Here is a 25,003-nt window from a genome sequence, read left to right on the forward strand (position 1 = left end):
TGGATATTATTGCTGTTTTTCCTAGCACATCAAATAACTATTATGACAAGTTACTGAGAAAGTATGTCATTACTGTTCTACACACATTGAGATAGCTGGCTTATGACCACATCATCTGAAGTCCATGTTTGCCTTTGAGTTGAGTTGCCCTGTGAACAGCTTGTCAACAGGCTTGTTTAGGTCAACAGGTGTAAAAATAATAATTAAAAGGCCCCATTGTCCCTGTGCCATATTCTTTGCAGTAGACTAGCCGTACACTGAGTCCTGTCGATATGGGAGCAGTGCACCGACTTGTGACTAATATCCCTCCTCTGTGAATTTCAACAGTCCACTCTCTCCCGTCGCAGCCACAATGACTCATTGTGTTGGCCTCACACATTGCGCCAGACAGTGCTGCACATCTCTCACTAAAGGCCTGACAAAATATTTTGAAACAGAAGACCCTCAGTTGTAGACCTTAATAGTTTCACAATGAAGCTGTGATTTATTTCTGCTGGCTGTTGGACTTGACAGTTCCTGGCAATATATTTTTTGGAGAGGTTCAAGGTGGTCCTCCTCAATGAAGAAGGTAGATGTGTCCTTTTCAGCTTCTCCATTATAAACCCTTCTCCATTATAAATCCTTCTCCATTATAAACCTTCTCCATTATAAACCTTCTCCATTATAAATCCTTCTCCATTATAAACCTTCTCCATTATAAATCCTTCTCCATTATAAACCTTCTCCATTATAAACCTTCTACATTATAAATCCTTCTCCATTATAAACCCTTCTCCATTATAAATCCTTCTCCATTATAAACCTTCTCCATTATAAACCTTCTCCATTATAAATCCTTCTCCATTATAAACCTTCTCCATTATAAATCCTTCTCCATTATAAACCTTCTACATTATAAATCCTTCTCCATTATAAAACCTTCTCCATTATAAACCTTCTCCATTATAAACCTTCTCCATTATAAAACCTTCTCCATTATAAACCTTCTCCATTATAAACCTCCATTATAAAACCTTCTCCCTTATAAACCTTCTCCATTATACACCCTTCTCCATTATAAACCCTTCTCCATTATAAACCCTTCTCCATTATAAACCTTCTCCATTATAAACCCTTCTCCATTATAAACCTTCTACATTATAAACCTTCTCCATTATAAACCTTCTCCATAATAAAACCTTCTCCCTTATAAACCTTCTCCATTATAAACCCTTCTCCATTATAAACCTTCTCCATTATAAACCTTCTCCATTATAAACCTTCTCCATTATACACCCTTCTCCATTATAAATCCTTCTCCATTATAAACCTTCTCCATTATAAACCTTCTCCATTATAAATCCTTCTCCATTATAAACCTTCTCCATTATAAATCCTTCTCCATTATAAACCTTCTCCATTATAAACCTTCTACATTATAAATCCTTCTCCATTATAAACCCTTCTCCATTATAAATCCTTCTCCATTATAAACCTTCTCCATTATAAACCTTCTCCATTATAAATCCTTCTCCATTATAAACCTTCTCCATTATAAATCCTTCTCCATTATAAACCTTCTACATTATAAATCCTTCTCCATTATAAAACCTTCTCCATTATAAACCTTCTCCATTATAAACCTTCTCCATTATAAAACCTTCTCCATTATAAACCTTCTCCATTATAAACCTCCATTATAAAACCTTCTCCCTTATAAACCTTCTCCATTATACACCCTTCTCCATTATAAACCCTTCTCCATTATAAACCCTTCTCCATTATAAACCTTCTCCATTATAAACCCTTCTCCATTATAAACCTTCTACATTATAAACCTTCTCCATTATAAACCTTCTCCATAATAAAACCTTCTCCCTTATAAACCTTCTCCATTATAAACCCTTCTCCATTATAAACCTTCTCCATTATAAACCTTCTCCATTATAAACCTTCTCCATTATACACCCTTCTCCATTATAAACCTTCTCCATTATAAACCTTCTCCATTATAAAACCTTCTCCCTTATAAACCTTCTCCATTATACACCCTTCTCCATTATAAACCCTTCTCCATTATAAATCCTTCTCCGTTATAAACCTTCTCCATTATAAACCTTCTCCCTTATAAACCTTCTCCATTATAAACCTTCTCCATTATAACCCCTTCTCCATTATAAACCTTCTCCGTTATAAACCTTCTCCATTATAAAACCTTCTCCCTTATAAACCTTCTCCCTTATAAACCTTCTCCATTATAAACCTTCTCCATTATACACCCTTCTCCATTATACACCCTTCTCCATTATAAACCTTCTCCATTATAAAACCTTCTCCCTTATAAACCTTCTCCATTATAAACCTTCTCCATTATAAAACCTTCTCCATTATAAACCTTCTCCATTATAAACCTTCTCCATTATAAAACCTTCTCCCTTATAAACCTTCTCCATTATAAAACCTTCTCCCTTATAAACCTTCTCCATTATAAACCTTCTCCATTATAAACCTTCTCCATTATACACCCTTCTCCATTATAAACCTTCTCCATTATACACCCTTCTCCATTATAAACCTTCTCCATTATAAACCTTCTCCCTTATAAACCTTCTCCATTATAAACCTTCTCCATTATAAACCTTCTCCATTATACACCCTTCTCCATTATAAACCTTCTCCATTATACACCCTTCTCCATTATAAACCTTCTCCCTTATAAACCTTCTCCATTATAAACCTTCTCCATTATAAACCTTCTCCATTATACACCCTTCTCCATTATAAACCTTCTCCATTATACACCCTTCTCCATTATACACCCTTCTCCATTATAAACCTTCTCCATTATACACCCTTCTCCATTATAAACCTTCTCCATTATAAACCTTCTCCCTTATAAACCTTCTCCATTATAAACCTTCTCCATTATAAACCTTCTCCATTATACACCCTTCTCCATTATAAACCTCCATTATACACCCTTCTCCATTATACACCCTTCTCCATTATAAACCTTCTCCATTATACACCCTTCTCCATTATAAACCTTCTCCATTATAAACCTTCTCCATTATAAACCTTCTCCATTATACACCCTTCTCCATAAACACAGCTTATTTCTCTTCCAACTTGATATGTTATTAGTATTTGCTATGTGCCAGATTGTAATGTTATATTTTGAGAAAGTAACTTAATCCTGGAAAATAATGCAAAGTCCAGCATCTCTCATTATGGCAGTTAGTGGACAGGGTGGTGGAGCTGACAGTTTGAGCACATTTTCACCTAAAGATTATATATTATATTGCTGGTGGAAAATCTTGAAACTTTTTGCATTTATGTGGTCTGTTCATTTTTTGAGTGGATGTTTCAAATTCCCTCTAAGTAGCATTTGGCCAATCCAGCTATGCATGATTAGTTTTGGCTCAGGCAATAGTAACAGCTGGGGGCAGTTAGTGGGTATAAATCAGCTAGTGGGGTCAGCTCTCTGTAGGAGCATGTCTAGTCAACCCTGCTGCTGCCCATCGTTAAAGAATATGTCAGACCAGAAAATTCTCCCAGACCTGAAGAAAAAAAACTCACTAGATGTCAAGTAAATCAAAGGTTAGAATCGGAAGTCAAAAATAGTTACTGTGCTCACTACAATACCGCTATTACATCTGCATTTTGAAATACTCCCTTCTCTGGTGTTTTATTGAAAAGTGTCTCAACATGTGGTGTGGCAACAATACATTATTGTACTCTAGGTAGCTACAGTATATAGGCCTACTGTACGTGCCCACGTCTTACTATCCTAAATGTAGCCATTTCCTGTGGATAACGGGCTACAGCGAGCTGTTCGTTGCAGTCGATGGAGGCGGGTGAGGTGAGCAAACAAAAATAAATATCAGCAATATCTGCCCCTAGGCTGCTCCATCAGATGGTGCCTCACAGATACCGTGTTTGTGAGGAACTGAAGCAGGCAGTCTTTTGATTCAAAGCGAGCCAACTTGTGTTCAGTTAATTCATTCTGATTGGTGTGTTTGCTTTCATAGCTGGTTAAGGTGTTCAAGAGAACCCCTGAGTTTATGCTTCATCAAAATACTTCCGAAATCTATTGAGGGCACTGTTTTTTACACCCTTCCCCTCTCCTTAATTAAGTTGGCCCCGATCACTTCAGCTGATGATCAGGGCCGTGCCAAGAAAATATGGACAACACCGGGATTCATGTCATTAACACTTCAGTCATTACAGCCTCTTTCCTGAACCCCCACTGTTAGAGGTTCACGTTTTTCAAACACATGCTTGTAATGGATGCATGACTGACAGACCAAGGCCACACTTCAGAAGAGCGACTGTTGTTCAAGGGTTTAGGAACAATGGAGCACAACTTTACAGTTATGGAGGCATCTATTTAAAACATGGTCAGACCACTCAATCACTCTCCCCATGATTACATACTAAGTGTACTACAGTTTACAAGTACTGTATACTTGTGCATCAAGAAGACTATGATGAATGGGGGCAATCTTGAATGAACTCATTTGGCACATTGATTAATGAGTGTTAGTGAGGCAATTAGCTGCCTGGCCTCAGAGCCAAATGTATTGTATCAGCCTCCCCACACAGTAGTATTCTCCAACAGCTCTTAGGTCTCAATGTAAGAGCCCCCCCCCCCCCCCCCCCCCCCCCCCCCCAAACAGTTGTATCCAAACATCTCTCAGGCTTGATTGCAACGATTATGCCAGATGTGGAGATACTGGCGCACACAGATACACTGAAATGGACCCGGGGATATAAATTCCGGAAGATCCTCCGAATCCTCAATGCCTTCATCGACAATGTGTCTTTTGGATAGAGAGCAGAGAGGTTCTCTCTTGCCAGATTCTATTAAATCGCCAAGTCCTAAGAGCACGCATTGAAAAAAAAACCTGGTTTCAATTAATGATTTATTGTTGAGGAGTTTTTCTAAAGAGAAAGAATGGGATTATGAAAGTAAATGACCGGTGAATGTTTATTTGCCTTTGACTTGAACAAGAACTTAAAATAGAAATAAAAACAACAAAAGCTGTTTTCTCAAGTGCTTGGTTGTAAGCAATTCACAGCTCTAAGATCTGGAATCAGAGAGAGAAATCTGTTAAGTGAATCATTTGTTCCTGGCAATGCGTGCCTTTGCAATTGAATCACTAGTATCAAGAAGTTGAGCAGTGACTATGCTAGTAGTCAAATGTGTGCTGTATTTGTATAGTGTAGTATGTCCTCATAATGTAGACATACTTGTATATTACAGCATGCTTTACCTTGGGATAACTTCATACTTATGGTTTTCTGCCAGGCCTTAAAATAAACATGAATATAACATGGAACAGTCTTTTATACACAAAAACAAACAGGGAGGGCAATTAACTGTCTAATAACCTCCAGATGTCCTCTGTAAATCATAGGATTTCATGTATTTAAACATACAGGACTGCAACATACAGGTAGCTGCCAAAATAAAGGAAACACCAACATACAGTGTCTTAATAGGGCGTTGGGCCACCACGAGCCAGAACAGCTTCAATGCACCTTGGTATAGATTCTACAAGTGTCTGGAACTCTATTGGATGCCACTCTTCCACTAGAAATGCCATAATCTGGTGTTTTTTGTTGATAGAGGTGGAAAACGCTGTCTCAGGTGCCGCTCCAGAATCTCCCATAAATGTTCAATTGACTTGAGATCTGGTGACTGAGACGGCCATGGCATATGGTTTACATTGTTTTCATGCTCATCAAACCATTCATTGACCACTTGTGCCCTGTGGATGGGGGCATTGTCATTCTATGGGGTATAGCCATGATAGCCAAAATAATGGCCTGCCCAGCATTTTTATACAGGACCCTAAGCATGATGGGATGTTCATTGCTTAATTAACTCAGGAACCACACCTGTGTGGAAGCACCTGCTTTCAATAGACTTTGTATCCCTCATTTACTCAAGTGTTTCCATTATTTTGGCAATAACCTGTGTTTTTTCTTTGTATGCATGGCATCTATCATAGATGTATTTCTACAGGCAAGTGATGTTTAATCATCTTGCCCCTGTAAGAAAGAAGTCCACACTTTTACCACTTTTTTTACTCCAACATTTGCAGGTAAATTACCATGACATAATTTCTTCGGATTTCGTCATGCATTTCTGCTTGTCAGAGTATTAACGTATGTTCGGTTTTTGTATGTGAGCATTGACAGAGATACTTGTAATGAAGACTGGAGAACAACAGACAACATCATATTTAATTTATTCAGAGACTAGCACGAAATCAAGTGCCCAAAGCCTGTTTGAAGATAATAATGTGGAATCACTTGATGTATTTTTATTTATTTTAAATGCCTATTGATTTATTCCACCTGGGCTTAAAAGTGCATTCCACATCTGCCTAGCTGGAGTATAATTGAAATCGTACGGTGGGCAAGACCATGAAATCAAGGAGAGGGAAAGAGCAAGGGATGGACAGAGAAACCAAATTGTGGAAAAAACGGAATAGTTTGGGGTTTGAAATGACATGGATCAATTTGAGTGCACATTCAGTAGGGGAGACCGGGGATGGTTGTAACACTTTTCACCTTTTCATCAGTTTCTCAGAGATCGTTTGTGGTAGTGTGTTCACAACCTGATACAAACAACCTACATCTGTCCTTTATCAAATCCTATCAAATCACATTTATTGGTCACATACACATGGTTGCAGATGCTAATGCGAGTGTAGCGAAATGCTTGTGCTTCTAGTTCCGACAGTGCAATAATATCTAACAAGTAATCTAACAATTCCACAACAACTACCTAATACACACAAATCTAAAGGGATGGAATAAGAATATGTACATATTAACATATGGATGAGCGGTGGCCGAGCGGCATAGACAAAATTTAATCGATGGTATAAGATACAGTATATACATATGAGATGAGTAATGTAAGATATGTAAACATGATTAAACACAAGGTGTGAAGTGATACAATCTACCCCATGGTCTGGGTTAGTTGTAACAGTGCTTGGGGTGAATTGTAACATTGAAAAAGTGCATAAATAATGACATGCCTTTATTGAGACAATGAGAGCAACATTGCCATGTTTAACATTTTGTTTGGCATAAATAATAATACATCTAAATAATAAAATGTTTATTATTTACCCTCCACTAAATGGTCTTTCTCAACCAAACAACAACTAGGCTGAACTAAACACCTTAACGTTTCTGGTGTGCGTGTGTTTTTATTTTACCTTTATTTATCTAGGCAAGTCAGTTAAGAACAAATTATATTGTGTGTGTGTGTGTGTGTGTGTGTGTGTGTGTGTGTGTGTGTGTGTGTGTGTGTGTGTGTGTGTGTGTGTGTGTGTGTGTGTGTGTGTGTGTGTGTGTGTGTGTGTGTGTGTGTGTGTGTGTGTGTGTGTGTGTGTGTGTGTGTGACTGTGACTGTGACTGAATGTTGGACATGTTCACCTAATCAGAGTCACAGTTGTGACAGTGGTACAGGCTTGGTGGGACCATCATTTTCATTCCCAGCACTGCAACCAGACCTCATTAGACTTGGAATTGTTAAAGTACTCCATGCACACAATGTAGAAGTTTTCCTCGTTGGAGGAATCTGAATCTTCTGGTTCAATTTGTTTTGTTTTTGTTGTTGTTCAGTGTGGTTTGTTTTGGCTTGCTTCTTTCCAGCTATTTTTCTAGGCAGGGAACAATTTGCCTTTTGAATGCTTGAATGGGTGTACATCAACTGGGTTGAAATCAGAAGAGTAATCAGGTGTTTCCAGCTGGCCTGGAAGGCAGTTGGAGAGGTGGCCTGGAAGGCAGTTGGAGAGGTGGCCTGGAAGGCAGTTGGAGAGGTGGCCTGGAAGGCAGTTGGAGATTTGGCCTGGTAGGCAGTTGGAGAGGTGGCCTGGAAGGCAGCTGGATAGGTGGCCTGGTAGGCAGTTGGAGAGGTGGCCTGGGAGGCATCTGGAGAGGTGGCCTGGATAGCAGTGGGCACAGTTGGCATAAATCAGCTGCCCTCGAGATACACTGACAACTTCTGCTCCTGCTCATCAACGAAGACCCCGTTTCCACTACGGTAGCCTACAAGCTTTCTCGGCACCCCTTCTGCTCCTGCTCATCAATGAAGACCCCGTTTCCACTACGGTAGCCTACAAGCTCTCTCGGCACCCCTTCTGCTCCTGCTCATCAATGAAGACCCCGTTTCCACTACGGTAGCCTACAAGCTCTCTCGGCACCCCTTCTGCAGTAGCTTCTTTCTCTCTTTGCAGAATCTGCACGGCATCACATGATATATGCCATAAAATCTTGCAACCGATCTGATTGATTTCCCCTGCTCTGTTACATCATTTGACGGTCTTTTCAAAGTGTGGAGAGGTACTCCCCTGTCTGTCTTTCTTTTCCATGATCTAGGCATGCTGAAAGTAAAAGAAAACATGTACCGAAACATCCAGCTTTAGTTAGTTAGTTAGTTGTAAAATTTTCTCACAAGTTGTTCCAACTTTAGCATTGCAACTTTCATCAAATATCTCTGCACAGACTGGTTATAAACCTGATATAAGTTTTCTGAAACAAACTACAAAGTACTCTATGCCATCACAAAAACAAATTTGGTAAAAATAATGACTTTCTTACCTCAACATTTCTGTCAATAGAATTTGCAGAGTTTATCAGAGGGACTTGCTTTTTCACGAGGGTTCAGGACTAAACTGAGCATGTGCACAGTGAATCATATGATTATACCTCGCTCCTGATTGGAGGAATTGTCCCGTGTTACAACCATCCCCGGTCTCCCCTAACACATTCAAGTGGCGTGGTAACACAAGACCACAATTGTTGGTGTACTTTGTAATTGACTGTATGTTACACAGTAGAGAGATCTTTAACATAAGTATTCACCTCCCTTGGATATCTTCACATTTTATTGTGTTACAACGTGGGATTAAAATTAATTGAATTGTAATTTTTTTGTCAACGATTTACTCAAAATATTCTGTCATTTCAAAGTGGAAGAAAAATTACATTTTTTGTAAAGATTACTGAAAAATAAAAGACTAATATACCTTGATTAGATAAGTATTCACCCCCCTCAATATATGTTAGAAACACCTTTTAACAGCCGTAGCCATAGATATTTTTAAAGCAGATTTAAGTCAAAACTAACTTGGCCACTCAGGAACATTCACTGGCTTTCTGGTAAGCAACTAGGATTTTTAGGATTTTGCATGTTGTGTTTTGGATTTGCCCCAAACATAAGGCTTTGTATTTAGGTCAAAAAGTGTATTATTTTGTAGTTAATGTTTTGTTGTTGCAGTATTACTTTAGTGCCTTGTTGCATACAAGATGCATGCTTTGGAATATTTTGTATTCTGTATATTTGTATTATTCTTTTCACTCTGTCATCTGGGTCATTATTGTGGAGTCACCACGATGTTGTTGATCCATTCTCAATTTTCTCCCATCACAGCCATTTAACTCTGTAGCTGTTTTAAAATCACCAATGGCCTCATGGTGATGGTATCCCTGAGCAGTTTCCTTCCTCTCCTGCAGCTCAGTTCAGAAGGACTACTGTATATTTGATGGGTCTAGGTGGTTTAATACATCCACAGCATAATTATTAACTTGACCGTGCTTAAAGAGATGTTCGATGTCTGATTTGTTATTGTTACCCATCTAGCAGTCACTACCCCTCTTTATGAGGCTTCAAAAAGCTCACGTCTTTGTAGTTTATTCTGTGCTTGAAATTCTATACTTGACTGAGGGACCATGCAGATGTTGTATGTATGAGTGACAGAGGAACGGGTAGTTATTCAAAAATGATGTCAACCCATATTATTTCACATGGTAACTTATGTGATTTGTTAAACCAACTTTTACCCTTGAACTAATTTATGCTTGCCTAAACAAAAGGGGTTGAATACTTATAAACCACTATATTTTGAATTTTCTTTTCACTTCGACATTGAGTATTTTGTTAAGATCATTGACAAAAAAATAAATAATTTAAATCTATTTCAAACCCACTTTGTAACGCAACAAAATGTGAACCATTCTGAAGTAAAGGCAATTATTGAGAAAAGTTATGTCCCTCCTTTTCACTAACACACAGCTGACACTGTCTCTTAATTTCTTTCTTTCCTTGAATTAAGTTTTAAGGAATACTTTAAAAAAAAACTTAAACCACCAGCAGGCCAGATTGGACCCACACGCTTGACACCCCTGTTCTAGACTCAGGTAATTATAGAGTATATTTGATGTGCTGTTGTTGGGCTCTGAAACTTCAGACCTGCGAATAACAAGTCCTTCAAAGTGTTGCAACTTTTATTTGCCTGGTTTCCTTTGTTTTGACGTTGTTTCGTTTTCATGGTTTCTGTTTCTTTGAGGATGGGTTTTTGTCAGTCTAGATGTAGACAGTATTGTTTTATGTACCAAACTACAATGCATTAGTCCAAAATACATACCTGCATGCCCCATCCACTCAAAAAGATTGATGACCAACTGCCTGCTTTTGATAGTAAATGTATCACCCAAGTCCTCCCTCACACAAACGTACCTTTGAAGAAACCTGGAAACCGTTTATCATGTTCCCTCATTGCATAGCCAAGTCTCGGAGTTGGACCATCCATGGCCTGTTTTTCCATTGCATGCGTTTGCTTAACCAGTTGCCTTTTACTCATGAAAAAATAACTTATTTACTAATTATTATTTACTTTTATAAAATGTGACGTTCATTATGTTGGCTGCTAAAATGACACATGAACCTTCATGTTCGTGACTCAGAATCTGTGTTTACACAAGCAGCCCAATTCTGATTTGCCAATAAGTCTAGTCTTTGACCAATCTGAGCAGACATTTTTGCCAATAATTGGGCAAAAGATCAGAATTGTGCTACCTGTGTAAACGCATCCAGAGCACCAAAAGTAAGATTGGGGTTAGTTCAGATTTTGTTCCTGGCGGTCAAAGCTGAACTACTGTACTGCGCAAACGTTGTTTCCATTGAATTTATTAAATTAATCCAGACATACATTCCCAAAGCACATGAACGTTGTTTAATCTTATCCTGGGAATTTCTGAGAGCCAGTTGGTTTATAAATTATCAGACTACAGCCTGTCAAAGGGTATTCTCCTGCATCAACGTGTGTAGTAAACCATGCAGCAATCAATAACACCGCTATGGCACTGGATCAGACACTTCATTTGATTCCAAAGTGTGCTTCCAGATTCAAGCCTTGCCAACGGCTGTCCATTTTCTAGCAATCACAATCGGAGAGCCTGAGTGACGTGTCAAACCCACAGGAAGCAAACCTATTACTCAAAGATAAGACCGGATACAGCTGAAATGCCACACCTGTATTTTCTACACAAACCAGTTACGTGATTGTTCATATACTGTGAATATTGAACACGGTTCAACTTGGCTTTAACATATTGTACAGAACACAATATATGAAAATAGATTTAATGAACATACACGTTCAAACATTGAAGAACATATTCTACCAGCAAAAAAATAGCATCATAGACATGTTTGTTTGTTTTGTACTGGTTCACCACAGCATGAACCCTTCAATACTTGCAGAATTGCAAACTAAAAGTAAAAACCAAATATAAATGCTGCCATGATAAATGAGCTCTGATGGTACTTTACAATGCAAGTGGATATATTTATTCAATCATATACAGTAATGTGGAAATGGATTGAAAAGTGTGATTTAAAAGAGTAGAGCATTCTACCAAATGTTGCCAAATGATAGAACATCCATCCATCCATCCATCCATCCTCTGGAGCGTTTGAAAATGTGTCCGTCTAGATTCTCTTCACTTGGGCCTCAAGCTCCTTATCAGTGTTCAGTGCAACAACATGAGTAGGTCTGTCATTTCTTCTGGAAGAATCCCATAATAGAAGCCTGCTTAGTAGATTTATTAGAGGCTACAGCAGCTTTCTTACTTTTCTTCTCCTCCTCTTTTTTGCCAGTTGATGGTTTTGGTGGGTTTGGATTCTTCGGAGTTGGTTGACTGAACTTAAAGTCATCCTCAGTCTCGGAGTAGGATTCACTCTCATAGCCTTTCTCGGTCACTGGAAGGTAGACAATATTTAAATGATTGTCAGATCAGACAGCCTATAGAATATATTTTTTATTTTGTATATAAAAGAATGGATTTAGTAACTTTGGGGAATATACAGTACCAGTCAAAAGTTTGGACACACCTACTCATTCAAAGGTTTCTATATTTAAAAAATATATATTTTCTATATTGTAGAATAATAGTGAAGACATCAAAACTATGATATAACACATATGGAATCATGTAGTAACCAAAAAAGTGTTAAAACAAATCTAAATATATTTTAGATTCTTCAAAGTAGCCACCCTTTGCCTTGATGACAGCTTTGCACTCTTGGCATTCTCTCAACCAACTTCATGAGGTAGTCACCTGGAATGCATTTCAATTAACAGGTGTGCCTTGTTAAAAGTTAATTTGTGGAATTTCTTTCCTTCTTAATGCGTTTGAGCCTATCAGTTGTGTTGTGACAAGATAGGGCTATCTTCCGTACACCCCCCTATTTGGTAAATAGATGGTAAAAATGAAGAAAAACCCTGGAATGAGTAGGTGTGTCCAAACTTCTGACTGGTACTGTAAATAACCTTCATGTTTATAACAGAGGAGTTAGGCCTAAGCAAAATGTTTTGATGTAAAATTTAAATAGAAACAAAACTCAATATATTACCGATGCATCCTTCGTCATCCACAAATGTGCGCGATTTCAAGACACGTCTCCTCTTCCTTCGTTTACAATCTGAAAGCTCCTGCATGGATCGACAGGTAGTCGATCACAAATTGGTGATTAAAACTAAATGAAACACTGCAATTATACATCCTGCAACGTCAACAGTTTAGTACCCAAATTAAATAGCAGTAAAATGTGAAAGCTTACATCTGAATGTGAAACAGCAACTGGCTCTTTCTTTACTTGAATCTCAGGACTTGGTGATGGGTCCCTCTTTTCTTGCAACTGTGGAGGAGAGTCTGGAATAACTGTTAAAATAGAATAGTTCTGTTTTCAATCATGAAACAATTGAATAATGAAGTCCAGTGTGAATGTCGAGGGGAGCCCGAGCAATACGCTTCCCCTCCCTTTACAGCTGGTCTTACCCTCATCGTCACTACTGTCTGGCTCGGGCTTCTTTATCCTCCGTCTCTTCTTCCTCCGACTCTCGTTCTTCTCCTCTTCACTATCAGAATGTTCAAGACGCTTGGTCTTACTATCGAGAGGAAAATATCCTGTTTAAGCATACTCCGTTCGAAATGTCAATGTCGACCGCAAAGACAAGATAAAAAATAAACGTTTTTGTTCTAAGATACTACACAACCAGTGTCCCAAAAAATACCTCCTTTTATAAATCGCTAAAGTACCCATTCTACTTTTGTTGGGACAAAAGTTGTATATTCATACAAGGACTCCTACCAGGTTTAATAGTACACACCTTGTATCTTTCTCAACCACAGCATCCTTTGCTAGTTCCTCCTTGACAGGAGTCTCTGCTTTAGGAGGTGGACTTGTGGGCTTCTCATCCACTGAGGAGGATGTCTGGGCTATTTCTACCTCTTCCTTGATGGATTTGTCAGGTTTTTCTGTGGTGGATATACATGATTTATCTTAAAAGATTTAAAGGACAATAGTAGTATTTACATGTGAAACTATAGAAAGACATCCACCATATACAGTGGGGAGAACAAGTATTTGATACACTGCCGAAATGCAAATTAATTACTTAATCATACAATGTGATTTTCTGGATTTTGTTTTAAATTCCGTCTCTCACAGTTGAAGTGTACCTATGATAAAAATGACAGACATGCTTTGTAAGTAGGAAAACTTGCAAAATCAGCAGTGTATCAAATACTTGTTCTCCCCACTGTATATGATATGGGATTGTTGAAATACTTACTGGCTGCTTGTTTTGCAAAGAAGTTAGTCACAGGATTTGTTTTCGGAGCAGGTTTAGTTTTGGAGGTCTCAACCTACAATATCAAACAAATGTGACATCGGAAGTTAACATTACGTCTTGCAATTTAGAGCACATGTACACACTAACCAAAGAAACACAAACACATACCACAGGTGTAACCTCTTTCTGCTCCAATTTAATCTCTTTGCTTGAATCTTGATTCTTGGAGACATTCTTGTTTGCAAACATTCCCATAATGCCTTTGGGTTGCTTGGAGGTGGGTTTAGAGGCCAGATTAGAATGGTTTGCTTTGATTTGCTCCGTCTCTGGTGGTGGGGCCTGTGTCGTCTCACAGGCCTGCTGCACCTCTGCCGAGGACCTAGGCACCGCATCAGCACAACGAATTGCACTGTACCTGCGAATAGATATTATGTTCTGATAAATAGCCTAGGTCACTAAACCTTTGAATATTTCGCCAAAATTTCTCAATCTATTATTTTCACTTTAAGTGTAAATACCGATGTACCTGCTGCAATTTCTTAGATTCTCTTTCACGGCGTCATAATCAGCACTGTACAGAGGACCACTGTCTTTCAGCACAGCCTTCTGAACACTGTACACATGTACGCTGACCGTCAGGCTCATCTTTGACTTCGCATCTAGAAAGGATGACAGATTGTGTTTTGGTGACAATTTCAGAACACTTCATATTCATCTTGATGAGAAGGAAACACCATAACAAATCAAGTCAGGAAATGAGGCAGGTGAACAGATCCCTAGTAAGTTAGGTGAATATTTCCTTTCAAGCACAATTCGATACACATCCATTGTAGATATGCCTTCAGAAGGTATTCCTACCTAGACTTATTCCACATTTGTGTTACACCCCAAATTCAAAATGTGATGAAATATATCTACACAAAATACCTCATAATGACAAAGTGAAAATTTTAAGACATTTTTGCAAATGTATTGAAAATAAAAATACAGAAATCTAATTTACATAAGTGCTCACACCCCTGAGTAAAGACTTTGTAGAAGCACCTTTGAGTCTTTCTGGGTAAGTCGGAAACATTCACTTCTTGGTAAGCAACTGCAGTGTACATTTCGCCATGTGTTTTAGGTTATTGTCCTGCTGAAAGCTGAATTAATCTCCCAGTGTCTGGTGGAAAGCAGACAACCAGGTTTTCCTCTAGGATTTTTCCTGTGCTTAGCTCCATTCAGTTTTTTTTTTTTATCCTGGAAAAACTCCCCAGTCCTTAACAATTACAAGCATACCCATAACATAATGCAGCCACCACTATGCTTGAAAATATGGAGTGGTACTGTGTAATGTGTTGTATTTGCCCCAAACATAACACTTTCTATTCAGGAAAATAAAAGTGAATTGCTTTGCCACATTTTTTGTACAGCCTTCGTTATTTTCAGTCTGACAATTAGGTTAATATTGTGGAGTAACTACAATGTTGATCCATCCTCAGTTTTCTCCCATCACAGCCATTATACTCCAACTATTTAAAAGTCACCACTGGCCTCATGGTGAAATACCCAAGCATTTTCCTTTCACCTGTATCTTTGTAGAGACACCATCCACTGCTTTTTAAAACTTCTACCCAGCTACCAATAGGTGCCCTTCTTTGCGAGGCATTGGACAACCTCCCCTGGTCTTTGCGGTTGAATCAGTGTTTGATATTCACTGCTCGACTGAGGGACCTAATTGTATATGTGGGGTACAGAGATGAGGTAGTCATTCAATGTTAAAGACTATTATTGCACAAAGAGTGAGTCCATGCAACTTATTAAGCACATGTTTACTCCTGCTTATAACAAAAGGGGTTGCATACTAATTGACTGACGACAGTTCAGCTTTATTTTTTTATTAATTTGTCAAAATAACAAAAAACATAATTCCACTTTGGCACTATGGGGTATTGTGTGTAGAACTGAGACAAACAGACAAAAATCACAATTTAATACATTTTAAACTCAGGCTGTAAGACAAAATGTGGAAAAAGACAAGGAGTGTGAATACCTTCTGAAGACACTGATAGTTTCAAACAATCTGGTTTGATTTAGCTTTTTGTCCCCACCCCACTACTGATTAACTTGTAATTTTAGGAACAGCAAAAATAGTTTGAGCAAGCAATATGTCAATATCTTTATATTGGCGTTGTCATAGCGCATCACTAATGTATTTCAATCACCATTTTATTTCAGCGGGCTTTATCTCGCTTTGAAAAAACTTGAAGCCAATTCCCAATGATATTGGGCTGGATGCTAATATGGGAAAAACTGCTGAATGATCAGAGAAATTATAGTCGAAGCTTTTCTTTTAGGCTATTTACAGAAAAATAAGTCCTGGACGCTTTGCTAGCAATAAGACAAGAAATCCACAGGGGCCGACCAATTGGATCCCGGTCTGCTTTAGTGTGCAGGGCCCATCATTGTTGGCTTAATATCCCACATTAAACATTGTTATCACGAGAAAAAAAAGCAACAAAAAAAAAGTATAGAGATCAGCTGGCGCTGCCACTTCATAAGGGCACGGATAGTAGTGATCTTAAAATCATTTTTCGCCCCATTTCAAGGCTTCCTTGTCGAGATAGGAATCTTGAATCTTTAGTAAAATGTACAACTTCGCTCTTTTTTTTTTTATCTGAGAAATGTATTTAGAATGTAAACCAATCAGGGTTTAGGCCTGGGCATAGCACCATCACAGCAACCACTTTAGTTATTCATGATCTTATCCATGCTTTAGACACTAAAAATAAATGCTGCTTTGTTTGTGGACCTGTCAAAAGATTTGATTGAATAAGTTGTCCTCGATAGGCATGAGCTCTGACGGCTGTTCATGGTTTCATGATTATCTAAGTGACAGAACTCAGGCCATCGTGATTGATGGGGTTAAGTCTGAATTTCCTGACGTACATAAAGGTGTACCACAGCGAGCGTTTTTGGGACAGTTTTTTCCCCTCACTATTTATATGTACACACCATTGGTCAATCTGCACTTCCTCTACAGTGCATTTGGGAAAGTATTTAGACAGCTTCACTTTTTTCACATTTTGTTACGTTACAGCATTATTCTAAAATGGATGTAAAAAACGAATCCTCAGGCCTCCCGGGTGGCACGGTGGTCTAAGGCACTGCGTCGCAGTGCTAGCTGTGCCACTAGAGATTCTGGGTTGGAGTCCAGGCTCTGTCGCAGCCGGCCACAACCGGGAGACCCATGACCGCACAACTGGCCCAGCGTCGTCCGGATTTGGCGGCAAGGATGTCCTTGTCCCGTCGCACTCTAGCGACTCCTGTGGTGGGCCGGGCACAGTGCACGCTGACACAGTCGTCAGGTGTACAGTGTTTCCTATAACACATTGGTGCGGCTGGCTTCCAGGTTAAGCGAGCAGTGTCTCAAGAAGCAGTGCAGCTTGGTTGGGTTGTGTTTCGCCTCTCCCGAGTCCGTACAGGAGTTGCAGCGATGAGACAAGACTAACTACCAATTGGATACCACGAAAAGGGGGGTAAAAAATTTAATTTAAATAACTTTCCTCAAACTACACATAATGGAAAATGTATTGCAAATAAAAACTGAAATATATATATTTTTTTACATAAGTATTCAGACCCTTTGCTATGAGACTCAAAATTGAGGTCAGGTGCATCCTGTTTCCATTGTTCATCTTTGAGATGTTTCTACAACTTGGAGTCCACCTGTGGTAAATTCAATTGATTTTACATGATTTGGAAAGGCACACACTGATCTACATAAAAAGGTCCCACAGTTTACAGTGCATGTCAAAGCAAGTACCAAGCCATGAGGTTGAAGGAACTGTCCGTAAAAGCTCAGAGACAGGATTGTTCGAGGCACAGATCCGGGGAAGGGCCCCAAAACATTTCTGCAGCATTGAAGGTCCCGAAGAACACATTGGCCATCATTCTTAAATGGAAGAAGTTTGGAACCACCAAGACTCTTCCTAGAGCTGGCCGACCGGCCAAACTGAGGAATCGAAGGTGGTCAGGGAGGTGACCAAGAACCCAATGGTCACTCTGATAGAGCTCCAGAGTTCCTCTGTGGGGATGGTTGTCCTTCCGGAAGATTATCCCATCTCTGCAGCACTCCACCAATCACACCTTTATGGTAGAGTGGCCAGACAGAAGACACTCCTCAGGACATGACAGCCCGCTTGGAGTATGCCAAAAGGCACCTAAAGGACTCTGACCATGAGAAACAAGATTCTCTGGTCTGATGAAACCAAGATTGAACTATTTGGCCTGAATGCCAAGTGTCACGTCTGGAGGAAACCTGGCACCATCCCTACGGTAAAGCATGGTGGTGGCAGCATCATGCTGTGGGGATGTTATTCAGCGGCAGGGACTGGGAGACTAGTCAGGATCCAGGCAAAGATGAACGGAGAAAATTACAGAGATCCTTGATGAATACCTGCTCCAGAGTGCTCAGGACCGCAGACTGGGGTGAAGTTTCACCTTCCAACAGGACAACGACCCTAAGCACACAGCCAAAACAATGTAGGAGTGGCTTCGGGACAAGTCTCCGAATGTCCTTGAGTGTCCCAGCCAGAGCCCAGACACGAACCCGATCAAACATCTCTGTAGACCTGAAAATTGCTGTGCAACACTCCCCACCCAACCTAGCAGAGCTCGAGAGGCTCTGCAGAGAAGCAGTGGATAAGCTCCCCAAATACAGGTGTGCCAAGCTTGTAGCATCATACCCAAGGAGACTTGAGGATGTGATCGCTGCCAAAGGTGCTTCAACAATGTACTGAGTAAAGGGTCTGAATACTTATGTAAAATGTCATATTTCAGTATTTAATAAATTATCAAAACAATTCTAAACCCGTTTTTGCTTTTTCCTTATGGGGTAGTGTCTGTAGATTGATAAGGAATACATTTTTGAATAATCCTGTAATGTAACAAAATGTGGAAAAAGTCAAGGGGTCTGAATACTTTCCGAATGCACTGTATATGCGGATGATACTAGCATGTATGCCATTTCCCCGACTGTTGATCTGGCTGTGTCAAAACTAGTCAGAATGTATAGCTGTGCTGGAATCCCTTGACGATTTAAAACTTGTGCTTAATACGGGCAAAACAAAATATGTTTTTAAACTCTCATAAGAATGTTTCAGATGAACTACATGTTCACTCATTAGATGGCTCATCAATCACACCTGTTCCCGCATATAAATACTTAGGCATTTGGATCAGTGGAGGACGACTCATAATAATGGCTGGAATGGACCTAATGGAATGGCATCAAACACCTGGAAACCATGCGTTTGATACCATTCCACTGATTCCGCTCCAACCATTACCAAAAGCCAGTTCTCCCCAATTAAAGTACCACCAACCTCCTTTGATTTGGATTGATATGGAGTTGACGTAAAAATAATAAAAATAAACATTTTGACGAGTTGGTTAAGTCAAGATTTAACGTTGTCTTTTTCTACCTAAACAGATCATGCCCCTAAGCAGTAGGAAGTAGATTATTCAGTCAATCTTTATCTATTCTTGATTATGGTGATATTATTTATCAAAATGCAGCTGCTGCTACTTTGAAACCTTTGGATGCCCTTTTCTGATACTCACCACTGCATCCTGTATCAAAAGGTTGGCTGAACTTTGCTAAAGACCCGTCGATCTCTACATTGTTTAGAAGGCCCTACTTCATAAACGTCCGTCTTATCGAACTTTGCTGCTGAAGTATATGTATCGGAGTTGCTTAACCCGGTCACACGATTGGTTAATTAACTCGAGGTTCCTAGGGTCTCCGACTACGTAAGTCTACTTTCAATGCACTGTATTCCTGGAACAAAATTCAAAATACATTTCATGTTGTTGTTCTGGTGCCATTGGGGCAATTTAAAGCTTTGATTGGGGACTTATTTGGGGAGGAATGTAACTATTTTTCTGGTTGATTTGTAATGTTTTATCTGTGCTTCCCATGACTGTTTATACAGACACACATAGTACCAGTAAAAAGTTTGGACACCTACTCATTCAAGGGTTTTTCTTTATGTTTTTACTATTTTCTACATTGTAGAATAAAATTGAAGACATCAAAACTATGAAAACACATATGGAATCATGTAGTAACCAAAAAGTGTCAAATCAAAATATATTGTAGATTCTTCAAAGTAGCCACCCTTTGCCTTGATGAAAGCTTTGCACACTCTTGGCATTCTCTCAACAAGCTTCCCACATATGCTGAGCACTTTGTGGCTGCTTTTCCTTCACTCTGTTGTCCTACTCATCCCAAACCATGTCAATTGGTTTGCGGTTGGGTGATTGTGGTGGCCAGGTCATCTGATGGAACACACGATCACTCACCTTCTGTGGTCAAATAGCCCTTACACAACCTGGTGGTGTGTTTTGGGTCATTGTCCTATTGGAAAAACAAATGATATTCCCACTAAGAGCAAACCAGGTGGGATGGTGTATCGCTGCAGAATGCTGTGGTAGCCATGCTGGTTAAGTGTGCCTTGAATTTGAAATAAAATCAGATTATTTGGGCTGCAGTTAATTTCCGATTTCTGAGGCTGGTAACTAATAAACTTGTCCTTTGCAGCAGTGGTAACTTTGGGTCTTCCTTTCCTGTGGCGGTCCTCATGAGAGCCAGTTCCATAATAGCGCTTGATGGTTTTTGAGACTGCACTTGGAGAAACTTTCAAAATTCTTAACATTTTCCAGATTGACTGACATTTGACTTCAAGTAATGACGGACTGTGGTTTATTTTTGCTTATTTGAGCCGTTCTTGAAATAATATGGACTTGGGTCTTTTACCAAATAGGGCTATCTTCTGTATACCAAACCTACCTGTCACAACACAACTGATTGGCTCAAACGCAGTAAGGACAGAAATTCCACAAATGAACTTTTAACAAGGCACACCTGTTAATTGAAATGCCTTCCAGGTGACTACCTCATGAAGCAGTGGATGTCTTCACTATTATTCTACAATGTAGAAAATAGTAGAAAGAAATAAAAACCCTTGAATGAGTAGGTCCAAACTTGTCCAAACTTTTGACTGGTACTGTGTGTCTATATTAGAGGTCGACAGATTATGATTTTTCAACACCGATACCGATTATTGGAGGACCAAAAAAAGCTGACACCGATTAATCGGTCAATTTTTAAATAGATAGATATATCTATCTTATCTATGTGTGTAATAATGACAATTACAACAATAATGAATGAACACTTATTTTAACTTAATATAATACATAAATAAAATCAATTTAGTCTCAAATAAATAATGAAACATGTTCAATTTGATTTAAATAATGCAAAACCACTGTTGGAAAAGTAAAAGTGCAATATGTGCCATGTAAAAAAAGCTAACGTTTAAGTTCCTTGCTCAGAACATATGAAAGCTGGTGGTTCCTTTTAACGAGTCTTCAATATTCCCAGTTAAGATTCCCAATATTCAGTTCGCAACAAGCCAGGCGGCCCAAACTGCTGCATATACCCTGACTCTGCTTACACTGAACACAAGAGAAGTGACACAATTTCAGGCACCGCATTGATTATATGCAGCGCAGGACAAGCTAGTTAAAACTAGTAATATCATCAACCATGTGTAGTTAACTAGTGATTATGTTAATATTGATTGTTTTTTATAAGATAAGTTTAATGCTAGCTAACAACTTACCATGGCTCCTTGCTGCCTGCACTCAAGTAACAGGTGGTCAGCCTACCAGGCAATCTCCTCGTGGAGTGCAATATAAATCGTCCATAATTGGCAATTGTTATGAAAACTTGAAATTGGCCAGTCCGATTAGTCGGTCGACCTCTAGTGTGTGTGTGTGTGTATATTCATGTTGTATCCTGCAGGGCATATTTGAAGAAAAATAATACCCAGGTGTCAATAGGTCTTCCCTGGTAAAATAAAAGGCTAAATACAAAATAAAACATAAATTCTACCACAGCTTTAGATTTCACCCAGTCTCAAAAGCTAATAGTTTTGATCATTTGGAACTTGCAAAATAATTGCTGTCCCCGTCATGAAATTACAACTTTACCCTGTTCATGTAAAAATGACCAAATGCACTTGTAGATCAATGTCCTACATAGTTACAACCATAGAGGTTTGATAGGCTACAGAAGGAGAGGACGCATCAATTCAGTCAACAGATTTGAGGTATTTTCAGAATAAGACAGAAAGAAAATAGTATGATTCATAGCTTTTGAATACATTTTCTGACCAATGAATACTTCATTCGGATCGGTTTGGACTCCAGCGGACCGATGCGCTCATATCTTAAACATTTGAAACGGTATTGATGCATATGGGTGAATTGTTAAATCCTTACAACTTACCCTCCAGCTGATCCTCTCGCACTACTGACACCTTGTGACTCTGAAAAGAAAGCATGAAAAAAACAAACATTGAAAAGACCTAAGCACTGCATATAACACTGGAACTAAAACAAAGTAAGAATCCTAAGTCCAAATAGGCTTACTGCTTGCTGTATGTCATGTTCTGAAGGGGCATGGTGAGCAGTTGTGTGCATTGTGCATACAAATTGGCGTGTTGGCTTGTTCTCTTACCGTGGTACCATTCTCAACAAACTTGCCAGACACAAGGTAGGTAGCATGGAGCCGAGCAGAGCCTTCTTTCCTCTTTTGATCCAAGTAATGGTAGAGCATTCTGAAATAGACACATTGTGGTGGAACCATAGACTCAACAAAACGTTGGAAGGCAAGTAATGTGGGTGGTTCTGGATAACGTTACTCACTGTTTGGCTAGGTTGACATGGACCCCAAGGGTGAGACTCAGCCATTTGTAGGTCACCTGTTTGAACACACACAAGAGAACACAACAGTCTGTCAACATAGATATGGCCGGGATGCACTAAACTCGGTTAACCGAGAACAAAAGTATTGCGTAATTGGTCAGACGTTTACGCAGCTAACGTGGTCTGTCCACGAGAGATTTGGGATGCATAACTAACTACAGTACCTAAGTAACGACGTAACTTACACCACAACAATGTATTTAACCCTGACAACTTCGCAAGCTCTGGTGTACTCCTATCTTCTAGGATTGCAGCTCCAACCTTCCCCAATTCAACCAACTGTAGCTAGTTAGCTAGTCTCAAGATGTGGGGCCTGCTGATGCTGTCCTAACCCACTGCACCATTCAAGCTGGGCGAGTGATGGCTTAAGTTAGCTAGCCAGCCTGAGCACAGTCAGATAGCTACTGTAGCTAACTTCTATTGGCCACAGCAGCAAGCTAAGAGTAGGTAGATAGATCGAGATATATTAGTTAACTAGGTGACTTACGATTTTATTCTGGTCGTTGACAAATTCATCAATATTATCCAAGTAAAGGTCATCCATTGTGCAATGTATGACGCTAACGAGTCGATAGCTCTTCTACCTCCGTTTCTGTTTCAGGCGGGAAGGGAAGACACTGACGTCACGGACGCGCTTTATTTACTTTCTTTCATCGGTTAGCGTGGGATGTGTTCAAGAGCATCAAGGGTTCGGGGTCTGTGCATTGCATTTGTACGGAATCATCATGACACACAAAGTTGATGCTATATCACATTGGTCCCTTGTAAGATGGACAGTTTTAGAAACTCATTTATTAACACAGATGTTATTGCTACCCAACTGAATTACAAAAATATTCCAGAAGCCTGGGTGACAGCCCAGGACATTTGCAAGATCCACCATCACCCTCTTGTCAAGGTTGAATAAAGTTTAAACAGCTATTTGAAAGAACACGACAGACTATCAAGGCAAACAAATGCATGATGTCATACATTACAGTTGTAATAGGCTAAATAAACTCAATCAATAAGGTTTTCCCTGCTTTCCACTGCTTTCACGTGAACCATCTTGCCAAAGCCAGAGTCAAAGCCTCTTCCTTGAAAAACACCCCTGCCCTCTAAGACGCTGGCTACAAAACAAACAGGATTACATATTCAACTAATACTATTACATACAATAGATATGCACTTCATGTAATCGATGAGGATAAAAATAGGTTTAGTAGGCCTACCTACTTAGAGAGATTTCGCTGATTGTTGTCCTCTCCTTTATTTGTATGAGCATCTCTTCAACTATTTCCCCTTTCTGCTGTATTGGTCTCAGAAGATAGATTTCCAATCTGAGAATTAAAGGTTGTTGTTTCATTATTAAATACGGATGACTGCCATTTCATTTGAATGCAGATTCCTCGTGACAGATAAAATCATATGTTGACATCTTCATTAGGCACATCCTTCAATAGTTATTCACATAGCTCACCTTTTGTCCCCCCCTCTTCTATATGGTTTCTCTATGCAATCAAGATTTTGTTTGGGATTTCTTTAAACTTGGAGATTCTTGAGTGTTTGTTCCAACTTTCTCATCACATGTTCTATTCCTGTATGACACACATTTACATTACTTAAGGTACTGCAGTGTAGCATTGAAATTGTACAAAATTGCTTTGACTCGTAGAAAAACTCGACTTCAAGTAATCATAAAAGGGCCTTCACCAACAGGCTCTGCAATGTTTGGCAACCAATATTTTTTATTTTATTTATCTGTTATTTTACCAGGTAAGTTGACTGAGAACACGTTCTCATTTACAGCAACAACCTGGGGAAAGGTTACAGGGGAGAGGAGGGGGATGAATGAGCCAATCGTAAACTGGGGATATATTAGGTGACCGTGATGTTTGAGGGCCATATTGGGAATTTAGCCAGGACACCAGGGTTAACACCCCTACTCTTACGATAAGTGCCATGGGATCTTTAATGACCTCAGAGAGTCAGGCCACCCGTTTTTCCTGTTTGGCCCTGTCCGGGGGTGTCCTCGGATGGGGCCACAGTGTCTCCTGACCCCTCCTGTCTCAGCCTCCAGTATTTATGCTGCAGTAGTTTATGTGTCAGGGGGCTAGGGTCAGTTTGTTATATCTGGAGTACTTCTCCTGTCCTATTCGGTGTCCTGTGTGAATTTAAGTGTGTTCTCTCTAATTCTCTCTTTCTTTCTCTCTCTCGGAGGACCTGAGCCCTAGGACCATGCCTCAGGACTACCTGACATGACTCCTTGCTGTCCCCAGTCC

General features: G+C 39.5%; 1 protein-coding gene across 2 annotated transcripts; it reads right to left on the reverse strand.

Annotated features, from left to right (window-relative positions):
* Window positions 1-11,417: 11,417 nt before the first annotated feature.
* pold3 (polymerase (DNA-directed), delta 3, accessory subunit) lies at window positions 11,418-23,377 on the reverse strand. 2 transcript variants are annotated; one of them, XM_021618679.2, is made up of 12 exons: window positions 23,230-23,377; window positions 22,683-22,738; window positions 22,495-22,594; window positions 22,264-22,303; window positions 14,452-14,584; window positions 14,094-14,340; window positions 13,926-13,998; window positions 13,461-13,608; window positions 13,129-13,238; window positions 12,911-13,002; window positions 12,704-12,782; window positions 11,418-12,049 (listed from the first exon to the last, which is right to left on the reverse strand). In XM_021618679.2, the coding sequence occupies exons 1-12, from the start codon at window positions 23,284-23,286 to the stop codon at window positions 11,847-11,849; spliced, it is 1,338 nt and encodes a 445-aa protein (XP_021474354.1). In that variant the 5' UTR covers window positions 23,287-23,377; the 3' UTR covers window positions 11,418-11,846. The 2 variants fall into 2 exon arrangements, with proteins under 2 accessions (XP_021474354.1, XP_021474353.1); XM_021618678.2 differs by having other exon boundaries at window positions 12,911-13,011.
* Window positions 23,378-25,003: the final 1,626 nt, after the last annotated feature.

Source organism: Oncorhynchus mykiss, chromosome 10, assembly GCF_013265735.2.
Source record: "Oncorhynchus mykiss isolate Arlee chromosome 10, USDA_OmykA_1.1, whole genome shotgun sequence".
In the NCBI taxonomy this organism is placed as follows: domain Eukaryota; kingdom Metazoa; phylum Chordata; class Actinopteri; order Salmoniformes; family Salmonidae; genus Oncorhynchus; species Oncorhynchus mykiss.

Excerpts from the sequence above, each read along its gene's own strand:
- pold3 (XM_021618678.2), bottom strand. The coding sequence starts at position 23,286 with ATGGATGACCTTTACTTGGATAATATTGATGAATTTGTCAACGACCAG. Across the intron at positions 14,585-22,263 it reads GCGAGAGGATCAGCTGGAGG|ATGCGAAGTCAAAGATGAGC; the intron begins GTAAGTTGTAAG and ends CATCCTTTCTAG. Across the intron at positions 13,012-13,128 it reads AGACAGTAGTGACGATGAGG|TTATTCCAGACTCTCCTCCA; the intron begins GTAAGACCAGCT and ends CTATTTTAACAG.